The sequence below is a fragment of the Heteronotia binoei genome, chromosome 1 (assembly GCF_032191835.1).
Source record: "Heteronotia binoei isolate CCM8104 ecotype False Entrance Well chromosome 1, APGP_CSIRO_Hbin_v1, whole genome shotgun sequence".
Lineage (NCBI taxonomy): Eukaryota > Metazoa > Chordata > Lepidosauria > Squamata > Gekkonidae > Heteronotia > Heteronotia binoei.
The window spans coordinates 23,921,791-23,937,434 of NC_083223.1; the positions used below are offsets into that span (position 1 = coordinate 23,921,791).

A 15,644-nucleotide genomic window follows, 5' to 3' on the forward strand; every position below is an offset into this window, starting at 1 on the left:
TTCTAGCTCGATTACTAGATTTGAAGAGAAACTGGGTAAAGAGGAATGAAGATAATTTCTCCTAACAACCACTGGCATTTACATTTTCAAAGGGAGAATGGCCACAGCTTCTTGGACTCAGCATGTCTAAGATAAACAAGGAAAGCACAGTTGAACGTAATTAGTTTGCAAAGCACCCCAGCACTTTCAGACTGCTTCAGATTGTGGGATGGTATGCCCAGAATCATCTTTTCCTCTCCCTGCCTTACTGCTTTTCTTGTTCTTGGTTTCACAACTACTCCAACAGCTGGCACACTACATTGTAACAGCGAGATAGGGCTAATAAGGGTATAAATTTTACTATCCATGAACAGAGTATATGTATCTACTTGCATTTTTTAAAACTATGTAATGATTCAAAAGAAAAGCAGTAAAAATAAAACTAAAGCAACATAAATAGAAAAGCAGTTCAGACAACTACTACAACTACTGCTACCGGGGAGGGTGGACTGTAAATCTAAATAAATGAAATGAAATACTGCCGGATCCCTGGTAGAATAACTTCACTTCATCATGCTCCACAGATTATAGAGGGAAAGCAACATTTATTTGTCTTTGGTCATGTAATACCCAATTGTGGAACACAGCTATTCCATACCCTTTTGCTTCCAGACTGGGGAGACACAAAACCACTTCTACAAACCCTGGATTTCACACATGTGACTTTATTAATAGCAAAGCATCCATTGTTACTGAAAAGCTGAGAGTAAAGCATTGATGTATCCCACCTACCTGTGACAGGACTTTTCTTTCTTCACAATTGATCCCTCCGATTAAGACCATGTTGGGCATAACTGGTCTAGGATACTCAAACACAAAGTCATATCGTAAAAGCCAAACGGAGCCATTTCTGTAAAGGGCTGGTAAATGCACTTCTCTCCCAAGAAGCTCTGAAGCAATCTCTTGGTATTTTGTATGGAAAATGTTTAAAAGCGGTGTCTCTAAGAAGCTAATTAACAGGTTTGACAATCGCTGTGTAAAGGTCATGTGATCTGTGAAGGAGCTATAGGATCTTGGGACATAGGAAACTGGGTTTGGGCACTTGGTGGCTGCAAGCTCTAAGCTGAATGGGAATCCACGGAAGAAGTATACGGAAGGGAGGGAGAGATGTTCAGCAAGGATCACTCCGCATGGCAAAGCCGGATCTGTGAACAGTGCATCAAATGTACTGTCTTCTAAGGTTTGCATGATTTCTCTGTTCTTCAAAAGGCTCTCACAATTCATGAAAAACAACTCAGCAAGAAACATCATGCTCTTAAATGCTCCTATGACCATGGAATGAAAAGGTACTTCATCAAAGGGCTGGTTGCCAAACAAGCGGAATCGATGAGCAAGCTCATCTGCCATGTACGGCACTGCGTGTGTGATCTTGGTGTAATACTTGGAGTCCTTAAAAAGCAAATTCACTTCTGGGGCCACTGCCACTATTTCATGACCTCTTTCACTGAGCTTCTCTATTACAGTGAGCATGCTGAGCCAGTGGCTTCCATCTGGAGCGATAACTAACAGCCTTCCACCTTCTCCAAAGGAGATGGTTGTGAGCACAAAGAGAAAAGAGATGGCAGGAGCACTGAGGCGAGGAAAGGAAGGCTCCATCTCTAAGAACACTACACCTAAGCACGAAGCTCCTTTTAAAAATTTGAGTGAAAAGCACACACTTCTTGTTCCTTAAGTGTCCCTCTGCTTCCCACCCCCTTTCTTTGTTAATGGTTAATATTAAAAATGAGGTTGCTGATTAAGCACCTCTGACCTAGAAACTCCCCCCTCCCCCCAGTGAAATGGAATTCTTGATTGGCAGCTGAAACTTGCCTGCCTTTATCACTGACAGATCCTTCAACACGCATGGGTGCCCAAGGCAAAAATAAAATAATGTGTAACACACTTGGGGTATCTTAGGTTAGGTCCAATCAAGGAATCAAAGGCCACTGGTTTTCAGTTACAAAAGAGCAAACCACAGATTCTAAAGCAGGGGTGTTGAACTCATTTGTTATGAGGGCTGGATTTGACATAAATGAGACCTTGTCGGGCCGGGCCATGTGTATCATAAAATGTAATGCCAGATAGCGGACATATAAACTTTATAAAGGGCACAGACACACAATTAAAGATTTTTTTAAACTTAAAATAAAATTTGCTTAAATATTAGCATGCTTGCAATATTTTGTTTTACAGTCTCTGATAAATGTCACCTCTTGCTATGAATTATTGCATCAAAAACTGCAGAAAATGTCTGTGCTGAACCAGTCTTGAATATGTGCTGTTCAGGTAAAACTTACCTGAATATGTAAGTCTTGAATATGTGCTGTTCAGGTAAGTTTTACTTGAATAGCAACTTACAATCTGTAAGTTGCAAACTTACTTTTGATTCATTGACATTCATTACAGATATCTCAATGCTTTGAGGCTAAGACCCAGAGGAACACGAAGCAACTGGACACTGTGAGCTTTTGTACAGAAGTTGCTTCATGTACTAGTCAAGAACATGTGAAGGCACCATGGCACAGACTGAGGGCTATGTGCTTGTCTACAAAACTATACTTTTCCCCAGAAAAAAGACTACACCTAAAAAAAAATTCCCCCCCAAAAAACAACTACAAGAACAGAGAGACAGCCATGTACAGTGGTCAGTATCAGCCTACTATCTGGGAAGTCTAAATTCAAGATCCCTAATCAAAAGAAAATGTGAAAGAAAAATTAAGGAAATTTTGCTGGTAAACCTGAGGTGGAACACACGCTCAGCCTAATTTTGATATTTCTTTTCTAAATAGTTCACATGCTTTCCTATTGAGAAAGACTGGAGGGCATGAGTACAGTGAAAAAGAGGAGAAAACCCAGTGACACCCTTAACAAGCCCAACAAAACTCTCTCTCTCTCTCTAGCAAGGCAAAAAACTCATACCTTCACAAAAACATTGCTAGTCTTAAAAGCACTCTTTGTAGCTCTCTTTATTGTGGGGACTATGCAAAAGAAGCTCTGGCTCTTTCTTTTCTTCCCTTGGGCAAGAGGAGGGGGAGGAGCCTCAGCCATTCATTAGAAGGAAGAGAGGCTTGTCTCAGTAGCTCTGCAGGGTGATTAATTGAGCCTGGCAAACTTAATCACCCAGCAGAGCTGCAGAGCCAAGCTCCCTCATTGGCTGAGTCTGCTCCTCTCTCCTCCTCCCTTTGGGAAAAGGCAGGGGGGGAGAGGGAAAGGTTGCTTTGCTGCTCTGGCCTGTCCAGCGAGAAACACAAAATGGCAACCAAAAAAAGCAGGCAAGGGAAAATGAAGCAGATGACAGCCTGTGGCCAGGTGGCCCCTTAGGTGGCTGTCTACCTGGCCTACTGGGTCACACCAGGCCTGGACTAGCCTCAGCTGCTTCTTATGTTCACTGACAGTCCTAATTTTTTTTGTCTACACCCTGGACTTGCTTTTGAACCTTTTCTCTGGACTATGCAAGCTTTTGGGCTTCTTCTGCTTCTTTGGTAACAGGGCTTTTTTTTCTGGGGGAATGTGGTGGAACAGAATTCCAGAACCTCTTTGTGGAAACAGTTTTTTTTGTAATGTTTAAAAGTTCATGAGGGGCACCCATGTGTTTCTCCTTCATTTCCCTCTTGAGAGTTCTGGCACCTCTTTTTCCAGAAAACAAGGCCCTGTTCATGACGCTGGTAATGAAGAAGCCACACACTCCTGGTTTATATGCATAGATGTCATTATTGATTCTTGTTTGGTCCACATATCATGACACTCACACATCCTTTCCTATTTAAATGAACATATATTCCTTACAGACTTTGTCACCATAAAAAGATGGCATACCTGTGGCAAGAGTTTTCTTTCCTCACAGTTGATACCTCCTATGAAGACCATGTTAGGCATAACAGGCCGGGGAAACTCAAACACAAAGTCATAGCGCAGCAGCCAGATTGAGGCGTTTCTGTAAAGCGTTGGCAAATGAATCTCTCTCTGTAGGAACTCTGAAGCGATATCTTGATACTTGTTATAAAGAGTCTTAAAAAGTGAGGTCTCAAAAGAATTAAAAACTAGATTAACCACACGTTGGGGGAAGGTCATTCGGTCCGTGTGCCTGGTATAGCATCGTGGGATGTAGGAAACAGGGTTAGGAGATTTACAAATGGCGTGCTCTAAACTGCACGGGAATCCACGAAAGAAGTACACAGAGGGGATAGAGAGATGTTCAGCAAGGATGACTCCGCATGGCAATGCTGGATCTGTCAACAGTGCATCGAAATGATTTTGTTCCAGGTACTGTATGACTTCTCTGTTCTTCAGAAGACTGTCACAGTTGTAGAAAAACAGGTCTATTATATACATGTTGTTCCGGTATTCTTGAAGAATCGTGTAAGGAAAAGGAACCCTATGGAACAAGTTTTTAGCAAACTTTTGAAATCTCTCTTTGAGTTCCTCTTCTGAATATGGCACTGGGTACGTTTTCCTCTCATAATACTCTGATTCCCTCAAGAGCAAATTTGTTTCTGGTGCCACCACCACTATTTCATGTCCTCTTTCGTGAAGTTTCTCTGCCACACTACGCATGCTGAGCCAGTGGCTTCCATCTTGAGGAATCACTAGTAGCTTCTTACTTTCAACCAAGTTGAAGGCACTTAGTAAAAAGAAAAGCCAGCTAGCCAATCTGTTAGGCTGGAGAAGTAGAAAAGTCATCTTCTCTTCTTGGAAAAATGGTATCAATTAAAAGAACCTTTTGCCTGCTTCTTAAGTTCAGTAATGAGAAAGAAATCTAAACCTTTCCTGCTCTCAGACTTTGTTAATTATTAGTTCAGCATAATCTGTGGGCACTGCATGGCAGAACAGTTCTGTGAGAATGTTTACCCTGTAAAGGTTGCATCAGGTGAAACAGTAAACACTGAAGGAAGATTAACTGCAGTTAGAAAAGTTTTTAGTACTCTGCTTTTCTCTACCTTAAAGACTCTCAAAGCAGATTACCATCGCCTCCCCTTCCTCTCCCCACAACAAGCACCTTATGAAGTAGGTGGGGCTGAGAGAGTTCTGAAAGTACTGTGAATGGCCCAAGGTCACCCAGCAGACTTCATGTGGAGGAGGAGTGGGGAATCAAACAGCTATGCAGTATGATAGCTAATTGGTTAAATGACTACAGGCCCTAGGTAGACCAGTTCATTAAGAGAGGAAGCTGATTTGGGGCAAGACAATGGAATACTAAAGAGAACCAAGTAATTTTTGTAACTCACCGAGGTCTAAGTTATATGCTAAGAGAAAAGTCAGTCTTAGATTTAATTCAGCCATAATACCAAATCATGGTTAAGGAAGCATCTTGCCATTGACTGACAGTCTAGACTAAGAAAACGTTATTTGAAAAAAAAAATTCAAACAATGAGCAGGATCCTACAATTTCCTTCTGTTGGGTTGAAGAGAAGGGAATGCATCAGACTGTAAAAAGTTCCACGGAGGTGAAGAATATTTTGGAAGCCCAATAAATATTTCATCATTTTTGCCAACTCTGCCAAATTCTCAGGATGCTGTTGCATCACACACACATAAAAACTGCTCCATCCCAATTTTATTTATTTATTTTATTTTATTTATATCCCGCCCTACCCCACCGAAGCGGGCTCAGGGCGGCTTACAACACAAGGATTCTAACATAAAATTCAAATTTTAAATATAATAAGAATATACATAATTAGAAAATTAAAACATTAAAAACATTAAAACAGTGCATCAGTCCAACAGCATACAATCTATACACTTCCTTCAACATTTTGATAGTTTGGTGGTTTGATGCCGGTCAGTTGTAGGCCAACCAGAAGAGGACTGTCTTACAGGCCCTGCGGAATTGTCCAATATCCCGCAGGGCCCTGACCTCTTCCGGTAACTTGTTCCACCAGCAAGGGGCTGTTATTGAGAAGGCCCTGTCCCTGGTTGACTTCAACCGGGCCTCCTTTGGCCCGGGGATTGTGAGCAGATTTTGGGAGCCAGATCGCAGTACTCTCTGAGGAACATATGGGAAGAAACGGTCCCTAAGGTAGGCAGGTCCTAGACCATATAGGGCTTTAAAGGTGATAACCAGCACCTTGTACCGACTCGGTAAATTATTGGCAGCCAGTGCAGTCCCCGAAGGCCCGGCTGAATGTGCTCCCATCTAGGGAGCCCTAATAGCAGCCGGGCGGCGGCGTTCTGCACTAGCTGCAACTTCCGGGTTCGGCACAGGGGCAGCCCCATGTAGAGGGCATTACAGTAATCCAACCTTGAGGTGACCGTTGCATGGATCACTGTTGCTAGATCATCCCGCTCCAGGAAGGGAGCCAACTGCCTCGCCCGCCTAAGATGAAAAAAAGCGGACTTAGCAGTGGCTGCTACCTGGGCCTCCATAGATAAGGCAGGCTCAAGTAGTACCCCCAAGCTCTTGACCCTGTGCGCCATTGTCAGTGGCACACCGTCAAGGGCTGGAAGGGGAATTTCCCCCCCCCAAGACCACGGCGACCCAAGCAAAGGACCTCTGTCTTCGCTGGATTGAGTTTCAGCCTACTCAGCCTGAGCCATCTAGCCACGGCTTGTAATGCCTGGTCCAGGTTTTCTGGGACAGAATCAGGCCGGCCGTCCATGAGTAGATAGAGCTGGGTGTCATCAGCGTACTGGTGACAGCCCAGCCCATGCCTCCGGGCAATCTGGGCAAGGGGGTGCATGTAGATATTAAATAACATTGGGGAAAGAACTGCCCCCTGAGGCACCCCACAATCCAGCGCGTGCCTCTGGGACAGCTCACCCCCAACTGCCACCCTTTGTCCCCGACCATCAAGGAAAGAGGAAAGCCACTGTAAGGCCAACCCCTGAATCCCCACGTCGGCGAGACGGCAAGTCAGCAGCCGGTGGTCGACCGTATCGAACGCTGCCGATAGGTCCAACAACACCAGCACCGCCGAGCCGCCTCGATCCAGATGTCGCTGGAGGTCATCCATCAGAGCGACCAGCACCGTCTCCGTCCCATGGCCCGGATGGAAACCGGACTGATGGGGGTCGAGAACGGAAGCATCCTCCAGAAAACTCTGCAACTGCAACGCCACTGCCCTCTCAATGAGTTTACCCAAAAAGGGTAAATTCAAAACCGGCCGATAGTGTGTCAATTCGGCTAGGTCTAAAGTTGGTTTCTTCAATAGAGGGCGGACCACGGCCTCTTTCAGAGGTGCTGGAAAATGCCCTTTCATCAGGGATCTGTTTATGATATCCCGTACAGGATATCTGAGCTCCCTCTGGCAAGCTTTAATAAGCCAGGAGGGGCAAGTGTCCAGATTGCAAGTTGTAGGGCGAGCAGAAGCGAGAATTCTGTCCACTTCCTCCAGACTGAGAGCGCTGAAACCATCCAGTACACACTCTGAAGACAGGCATGGAGCCTCAGGTTCCCATACTGTCTCCAATATGGCGGGAGAGTCGTAGCGGAGTAATGCGACCTTATCTGCAAAAAAGTTCGCAAAAGCCTCACAGCCAGTCTCCAATTCTTTAGAATTTGGTCTGCCTTGTGGCAGAGTTGTAAGGGTCCGAATTGTATTGAACAGTTGAGCCGGGTGCGAAGTTGCAGAGGCAATCTTATAGGTAAAGGTGTCAGCATATGTTCAAACAGTTGCTAGCCACTTCCTTTCATGTTCCTCTCATGTATAGGCCATTTCATACAGAGTTTCTCCTTGGTCCTGGGATCTGATCAAAAGCATTGTCATGGGTCTCTTGTTCATGTGGAATTTCTGGAATTGCATTCTCATAACCATGTCATATTCTGCTGCATCAGTTTTTCCCAATGCCTGGTATGCAGAAAGGGTGGAGCCCATGAGGAGTGCCCCAAGATGGTGGCATATTGCATCTTGGGCCAAGCTGCAGTGGCAGAGGCCCCCAACATGGGTTCACAGTAGCCCCCTTTAAAGTGATGGTGCTGTAGGAAAAGAAATTTTAGTACATTTCACTCAAACATCCTTATGCATTTTGCACACTGCAGCCATCTCAAACTGTTCTCACAACAAGTGTAGGGATCACTGAGTGAAACATAATACATTTTCTTTTCTGATTGACATGGCCTAATGCCATATGTATTGTCTGACTGTTCAGATCTGTGACAGGCCCTATTCCATCCTCCTGAGCTGATTGGGCAGCTACTGGACAGGACTGTGGCTGTCTGTAGAATTCTGTCCTGGCCTCTGGTTTGCTGATGAAAGCTAAACTGCATGTCAGCAGATGACAACCTGGTAGCTTATCACTTGTTAGTGGCCAGGGGGGACCTGACAACCCTATAGCTCATGTGGGGACAAAGAGGCCATGGAGACCATGCCCAAGATGACTCATAGTGGTCTGATATTGCTGGGGGTGGTAGAGGGAGAGGTATTAATATATGTGAAACTGAGTGAGTTATGGAAGCAGACGAGAACAACTCAGGGACACAGGGGAAGACAGAGTGTGAGGGAATACCTCCAGGACATGACTCAGCAGTAGGGATGCCATTCCCCAGTTGGGGGCAGGAATCCCCCAGGTTTTTGGGTTCTTGCCTGCTGCTGGCCAGCTAACTAGCAGGGGGGAACCCATCCCCAACCAAGACATGCAGGTGTGATGCTGAAGTGATGTCATCATGTTGGCGATGCTCAGGGGTCGTCTTGTAGAAAAATAGGTGGTGGAGCTCATCCAGGGATTGTTATGCAGCTGCAATACCATTCATTGGACAAGAAGGTGGAACTCTCGGAAAGGTTCAGGAGCTGTGCTCCTGTGAGCTCCCACTGAATCTGAGGCCTGGCGATGCTGCATGGTGACACTGTTTTGGGGGCAAAACTCTATGGCTTGAGAGTGATTTTACCATAGAGTTCTGCCAACCCCCCCCCCCCCCGAGTGTCACCAGCAGGATTCTGTCACTTCCACGTGACACCAGCATGTCATGGCACTCCACCCCCACTCCACTCTCGGAAAGTCTCTCATCTGCCAGTGAGATCATTGGAGCTGGCAACCCTACTCAGCAGGCTTGCAGCTAAGGTGAGAGTTTCTTTTTCATTTTAGTACTTTTTGGAGAAAGGTTGATGTCTTGTTTTATTCAATGAGGCTTACTCCAGGGTAACTTGTGTCTCAGCTACATTTAATGGATAGTGTGCTTCAGTGTTCTGGCTCCCTTGGGTGGGGAGTCCCACTGATTCTGCTTTCCCCCCACTTCCTCCATCCTATTGTAATGGACACTGTGTAAAGTTTAGTAAAATATATTCTTTAATAATACTATATTTTAATGTTTCTTTTGGTAGTGGGTGATTCTGTTATTAGGAAAACAGAGAGTGGAGTCTGTGACAGGCGTTTTGACCGCATGGTGCCTAACCCGCCTGGTGTGAGGGCTGCTGACACCATGCACTGTCTAGATAGGTTGATAGTGCTGGGAAGGAGTAGGAGCTTTGGGAAATGTAGTCATGCGCTCCTGGACGCAGGATTCAAGTTACTAGGCAGAAAGTTAAAGGCCAGGACCAGGTAGCATTCTCGGAAGTGCTGCTGGTTATACACACAGGGCCACCTAGACAGGCACAGATCTGCACTCTCAGTGAGTGAGTAACAAAGTGGTGCTGGGAAGTATTGTTGCATGGGTTTTTATGTCTTACAAAAAAACCTGCATTGTCTGTTTCACTTCTCATGCTTTTTTCCACAGCACCATCTGGCTTCTGATTTGCACTGCTGGGCAAGAAGTTTTTCAGAACTGTTATTTCCTCCTGTCACTATTCATGTTTGAGGGCATTTCCAAAGTAAAAGTGCTCTTTTTATACTTTTTAGTGCTATGTTGGAGAGTGGGCCATTGGTGAGCATGATTGTTGGCAAGGCTTTTTTCCTGGAAAAAGAGGTGCCAGAACTCTCAAAAGGGAAATGAAGGAAAAACACACAGGTGCCCCTCAGGAACTTTTAAGCATTTTTTGAGAACTCTGTTTCCATGAAGAGGTTCTGGAACTCTGTTCTGCCACATTCCCCCAGAAAAAAAAATCTGATTGTTGGATGATGCCACTCTTCTTCCTCCTCTTCATTTTTAAGCAACTAGAGAAAACTGTGTTCAAATCCCAATTTAGCCATGAATAATCTGGGTGAGCTTGGTCTAGTCACCCTCTCTCGACTTAAGCTATCGTGTAGAATTGTTGTGGAGGAACCATGTACACCATTTATCAAGGTGGACAGGCTCTTGGTCTGAAGCAATGGAACAAAGTTATTATTCCAACCAAGTTTTGTTCAAGGTGTACACCAATATGAGCATTTTAGCAAGGGTGGGGTGAAAACCAAATAAATAAACGATACATTTAATAAGTGCAATGTCCATCAGGAGAGGCAAGTTATATCTGGAGGGGAAAGCACACGTTCTGGCCTGTGAGAACACTGACTGTTTAGGGCAGGGTGTCAAATGTGCAGCCTGAAGGCTGGATCAGACTCCCAGAGGGCTCCTATCAGGCCTGTGAGCAACTCACTGCCATCTGCTTCCTTCTCCTTCTCTTGCTTCCTTCTGCATCACAGCTTGCTTTGCCAGGCATGTTCAATCGCACAGGAGCTACAGAGCAGCCTCTATTTTCCCCTCTGGCTGACCAGTACACAAAACAACTTATGTTCAAAAGCTCACAATGCCCAGCCATTTCATGTTTCCCCCTGGATTAAAACATTGCCCATGAGATTTCTGTAATGAATTTCAAAAAAATCAAAAGTAGGTTTGCAACTTACAGACACACACCTGAACAGCATACTCAAGATTGTTACAGCACAGACACTGTCTTCAGATTTTGATGCAATAATTTAGAGGAAGAGGTGTCAGTTATCAGAAGTTGTTAAATAAACAAAATATTGCAAGAGTGCTAATCTTTTAAGCATATTTTAAGTTTTAAAAAAATCTTTTAATTTTTTTTAATTAAAAAAAAATTAAATTGTGTTTGTCTATGTCCTTTATAAAGTTTATATCTCCACTATCTGCATTTACATTTTATGACACACATGGCCTGGCCCAACAAGGTCTCATTTATGTCAGATCTGGTCCTCATAACAAAAGAGTTTGACACTCCTGATCTAGGGAGATGTGGTTGAATGCAAAGCAACTAGGGTTGCAAGTCTTCAGGTGGGGCCTGGAGATTTCCTGCTTTTACAACCAATCTCCAGCTGGCAGAGATCAGCTCCCTTGGAGAAAATGTCTGTTTTGGAAGGTAGACTCTATGACATTGTCCCATGCTGAGGCCCCTTCCCTCCCCCCCTAAAGTCTCTAGGTATTTTCCAACACAGATCTGACAACCCTAAAAGCAACAAAAAACACAGGCTCATATGATGTGAGTGATTATTGTGCGTAGTGTGTATGGCTTTCTCTGGGCTGACCCTCATCAATGAACTAGGATGCCAACGAGAGGGGGACAAGCCAACAAGTTTAATTTTGCTCAGCTCTGTCTTGTACAGGGGTGTTGAACTCATTTGTTCTGAGGGTCGGATCTGACATAAATGATACCTTGTTGGGCTGGGCCATGTCGGGTCGGGCCGAGACATGTTGCACTGGGCCATGTCTGTACCTATTTAAGATTAAGTAGCAGAGATATAAATTTTATAAAGAACACAAACACAAATACATTTAAAAAAAAAATTAAAACACGCTTAAAACATTAGCACTCATTGCTCTTAAAGGTACTTTCTTTGTATATCTCCCATGGGAGCTAGGGAACTGTGTAAAGCAGGGGTGTCAAACATGTGGCCCAGGGGCTGAACCAGGCCCCCAGAGGGCTCCTATATGGCCCCCAAGCAACTGGCTGGTCTGCTTCCTTCTCCCTCTCTTGTTTCCTTCTGCAACTCAACTTGCTTTGCAAGGCTTGCTCAATTGCATAGGAGCTACAGAGCAAAACCTCAGTTTTCTCCATTGGTTTAGGCTCCTCCCCCTCCTGGTCGCTGGGGAGGGAGGGAAAGAGCCAGAGCTTCCTTTGCCCAGTTCCCTGGATCCCATGGGAAAGATACAAAGAAAGCACCTTTAAGACCAAGCATGTTTTAAGTGGTTTTTTAAAAAATGTTAGTCATGTTTGTCTGTGTCCTTTAAAAAGTTTATATCTAGGTACACACATGGCTCGGCCCAAACAATGCAGCCCGGCCCGACAAGGTCTCATTTATGTCAGGTCCTGCCCTCATAACAAATGAGTTCAACACCCCTCGTGTAAAGGAAGCTATGCTCTTTTCTTCTTTCCCCAGGTTACCAGGAGGCTGGAGGGGGAGGAGCCTTTGCCAACAGAGTGAAGAGTGGCTTGGCTCAGTAGCTCTGTTGTGTGATTAAGTGAGCCTGGCAAAGCAAGCTGTTCTTCCCCCTTCCTCCCCAAGGGAGGACCCTCAGCCAATGGAGAAAATAGTTTTTGCTCTGTAGCTCCAGTGCAATTGAGCAAGCCTTGCCAACCAAGCTGTTATGCAGAAGGAAGCAAAAGAGAGCGAGAAGGAAGCCAATGACAGCCAGTTGCTCGGGCGGTTGCATGTTTGACACCCCTGGTCTAGTCCAAGCAGGCGTCCCTACCTCCTAAAAAGCAGGCCGTAGCAATCAAAAGACCGTTTCCTCCCGCCCTTTCCCCATGGCTACTGTTCCTGCAGCCCAGATACGAGCCTCCTTCCGGTTGCGTTATGCGGAAGGGGGCGGCCACATCATACGTCATCAGCCGCCGCCACCCAATCGGAAGACGGAGAGAGCCACGCCCCCGCCCGCCAGTTGCTAGGGCCGCGCAGTTGGGTGGCAACGCGGGCGCCTGTCCTAGCTGGGGCGCCATGGAGGGCTCCATGGTCCGGCGCACGCAGGAGCTGCTGGGCCGAGTGATCCGGAAGCCGCCGCTGACCGAGCGCCTCCTCAGCAAGCCCCCCTTCCGGTACCTGCACGACGTGATCGGCGAGGTCAGCTTGGACGGGGGGGGGGGGGAGAGAGGGCGACGTTGCGCGGTTGCCAGGTGATGGGAAGGAGAGAGCGGGGACGGAGGAGCGGGCTGGTGCAGCGAGCCCACCTCCCAGCTGGCTGGGCCTTCAGCAGCCTTTGCTGCGTCCAGAAGCCAGTGGCGGACTGGGTCGAAAAATATTGGTTGCCAGGAGACATAGGGGGCCCACCCACAGCTATACGGCTATCAGTGAACTTGTATAAGAAATAAATACAATTTTTTTTAAAAAATACATAAGTGGAAAAAAGGTACAATTAAAACACTTGCAAATTAAATGTATATATTTTTAGTAATTACAATCAGGCCTCAGATTCAGTGGGAGCTCACAGGAGCACAGCTCCTGAACCTTTCTGAGAATTCCACCTCCTTGTCCATTGAACTGTAGGTGCAGCTGCATAACAATCCCTGGATGAGCTCCACCACCTATTTTTGTACAAAACGGCCCCTGGTTACAGTGTAGATATATTGTACATATTACTGGCAGTATACAGTAGATACTAAATGTAAATACAGATTGCATTTTTTCCAGGGGAAGATCAATTGTAAAAGCGAGAGATCCCCAGCCCCACCTGGAAGCTGGCAACCCTAAATACAATGTAAATTTTAGTTGCTTTACAGTAATAATATTGGGACATGTTATATTTTCAAATTACTAAAATGTCATTAACATTTTTAACATATTGTATAATGTTTAAGGGGGCGCACTTGCCATTGGGCAAGCTGACACCCTGGCCAGTCCACCACTGCCAGAAGCTGCCCCTTAGAGACTTCAGAAATAGAATTGCCAACCTCCAGGTGGGTCCTGGAAATCTCAGCTATTGCAACTGATTTCCAGAGGGCAGTGCCCTTGAAGAAAATGACTGCATTGGAGGGTGGGCTCTGTGGCATTATAAACCAGAAAGGTCCCTCCTCAAACCCCACCCACCCGAGGCTCCACTCCTGAAATCTCCAGGTATTTCCCAACTCAGAGCTGGCAACCAAGATCAGGAAGGCTGCTGGGTGGGTTGCCTTGGTGCCAAGCACCTGAGAGGGGTTGTCCTGGTAACTTGAGGACACTGCAGGGAGGAGAAACACCACCATCCTTGGTGATTACCAGAGGTGGAATTCAGCAAGAGCTCCTTTGCATATGAGGCCACACCGCCAGATGTAGCCAATCCTCCAAGAGCTTACAAGGCTCTTTTTTGTAAGCTCTTGGAGGATTGGCTACATCAGGGTTGTGTGGCCTAATATGCAAAGGAACTCCTGCTAGAATTCCACCCCTGGTGATTATTGACTGGCTGCACCCTGGAAACTATTTCTCTGACATTTATCTTGGACCAGGACATGGGAAGGAGGCAGTATAAGGACTAATGGGTATCTCCTTTTTGCAACTTCTGTGAGGCATCCTTTAGGTTTTGCTTTAAAGTGTTTTTTTTTAAACATGCATTTGTAAGAAATAGCTCAAACGATGGTCAGGCCTCATTCTGTCCCATTGATTTCACTGAGAGAGATTTAAGTTTTGCTTAACACTCACTCCCCTGTGGAAAATGAGATTTAGCTGGATTGTTGCAATGATATACTGAAGGCTGTCAAGAGACAACCCTTGAATAAAACTCTGTTGATATTAAAAGTGCCACTGGACTCAAACTTTGTTCTGCTGCTTCAGACCAACATGGCTACCCCCTGAATCTAAAAGATATTCCTGTTTTTGTTGAAGTTTTCAAGTTGGTGACTCATTTCATTATATTTTATTTGCATTACTTTATTTTCTCCATTCTGACATTCTTAAAGCTCATTTGTTGCTTATTTATATCCTGCTTTTCTCCCCAATGGGGACAAAAAAAAGGCTGAAAACATTATTATGTTCTCCATCGTATCCTCACAACAATCCCGTGAGGTGGGTTAAGCTGAGAGAGCAGACTGCAGACCCAAGATCACCCAGTGAGCTGCCATGACAGAATTGCAATTTAAACCCAGTTCTCCTCAACCCTTATTCTGCATTCTCACCCTTATGCCGTGATGTAAAATCTAGGGTAGCAGTTTTCACATTTTCTTCAAAGAGTACTCTTAATTGCACAAGAGAACAAGTGCCAGATTTCTGAGTACTCTCAGTACTTCAGTTGAACCCACTCTCCCCTCATTGGTGGATCTGTATGATATGGGATGTAGAAGGAAGATACAAATGATCTTAAGGGACCCTTCACATCCGGGCCACCTGCTATTTGAGATTTTACCGTCAGGTAGGCGATATAGAGTGTTGAAGGCAAAGACAAATAGATTCAAGGGCAGCTTCTATCCAAGTGCCGTGGTTAAGCTAAATGCAGGGTTATGAATGGTTATGTGTTTTTAGATGCATTTAAATGGTTTATGTATATGTCCTTTTGTGGGTGTTGATGTGTTGGTATGTTTGTGGAAGAGCACCTCATTTCGTTGCTCTCATTTTCTTTTTTGAGAACAATGACAATAAATTTATCTATCTATCTATCTATCTGTAGAGGAAGATCCCAACAACAGTAGAATGTATATATTTACAGAAGAATGTCAGCTGTTTATCAGCATATGGAGCACCGGGCATGGAGAACTTACAGTTACCAGAAGCCTCCTTTTTTGTGCCTGTTACAGTTCCTGTGTTGTCTGGTTCATGACCTGACTGTTCTTGAGTAGGGCTGCCAACAGCAACCTCATAGCTGCCTTGATTAAAAACACCCTGTCACTAGCAATAAGGCCAGCATGGTTATCCTC

The 15,644-nt window shown here is 45.2% G+C and overlaps 2 protein-coding genes across 3 annotated transcripts in view; one reads left to right on the forward strand and one right to left on the reverse strand.

The window, feature by feature from the left end:
- Nucleotides 1-4,806, reverse strand: part of LOC132566972 (UDP-glucuronosyltransferase 1-6-like) — a 77,444-nt gene extending 72,638 nt beyond the window's left edge. The window contains exon 1 of one of the 2 annotated variants that reach the window (XM_060232568.1): nucleotides 3,835-4,806. In XM_060232568.1, coding sequence (XP_060088551.1) covers nucleotides 3,835-4,698 — 864 coding nt within the window. In that variant the 5' untranslated portion in view covers nucleotides 4,699-4,806. Of the gene's footprint in view, nucleotides 1-771; nucleotides 1,679-3,834 lie in introns of those variants that run through there. The other variant, XM_060232559.1, reaches the window with a different exon arrangement.
- Nucleotides 4,807-12,684: 7,878 nt separating this feature from the next.
- Nucleotides 12,685-15,644, forward strand: part of TRAF3IP1 (TRAF3 interacting protein 1) — a 30,192-nt gene continuing 27,232 nt past the window's right edge. Inside the window, exon 1 of the mRNA XM_060232579.1 lies at nucleotides 12,685-12,885. Coding sequence (XP_060088562.1) covers nucleotides 12,763-12,885 — 123 coding nt within the window. The 5' untranslated portion in view covers nucleotides 12,685-12,762. The remainder of the gene's footprint in view (nucleotides 12,886-15,644) is intronic.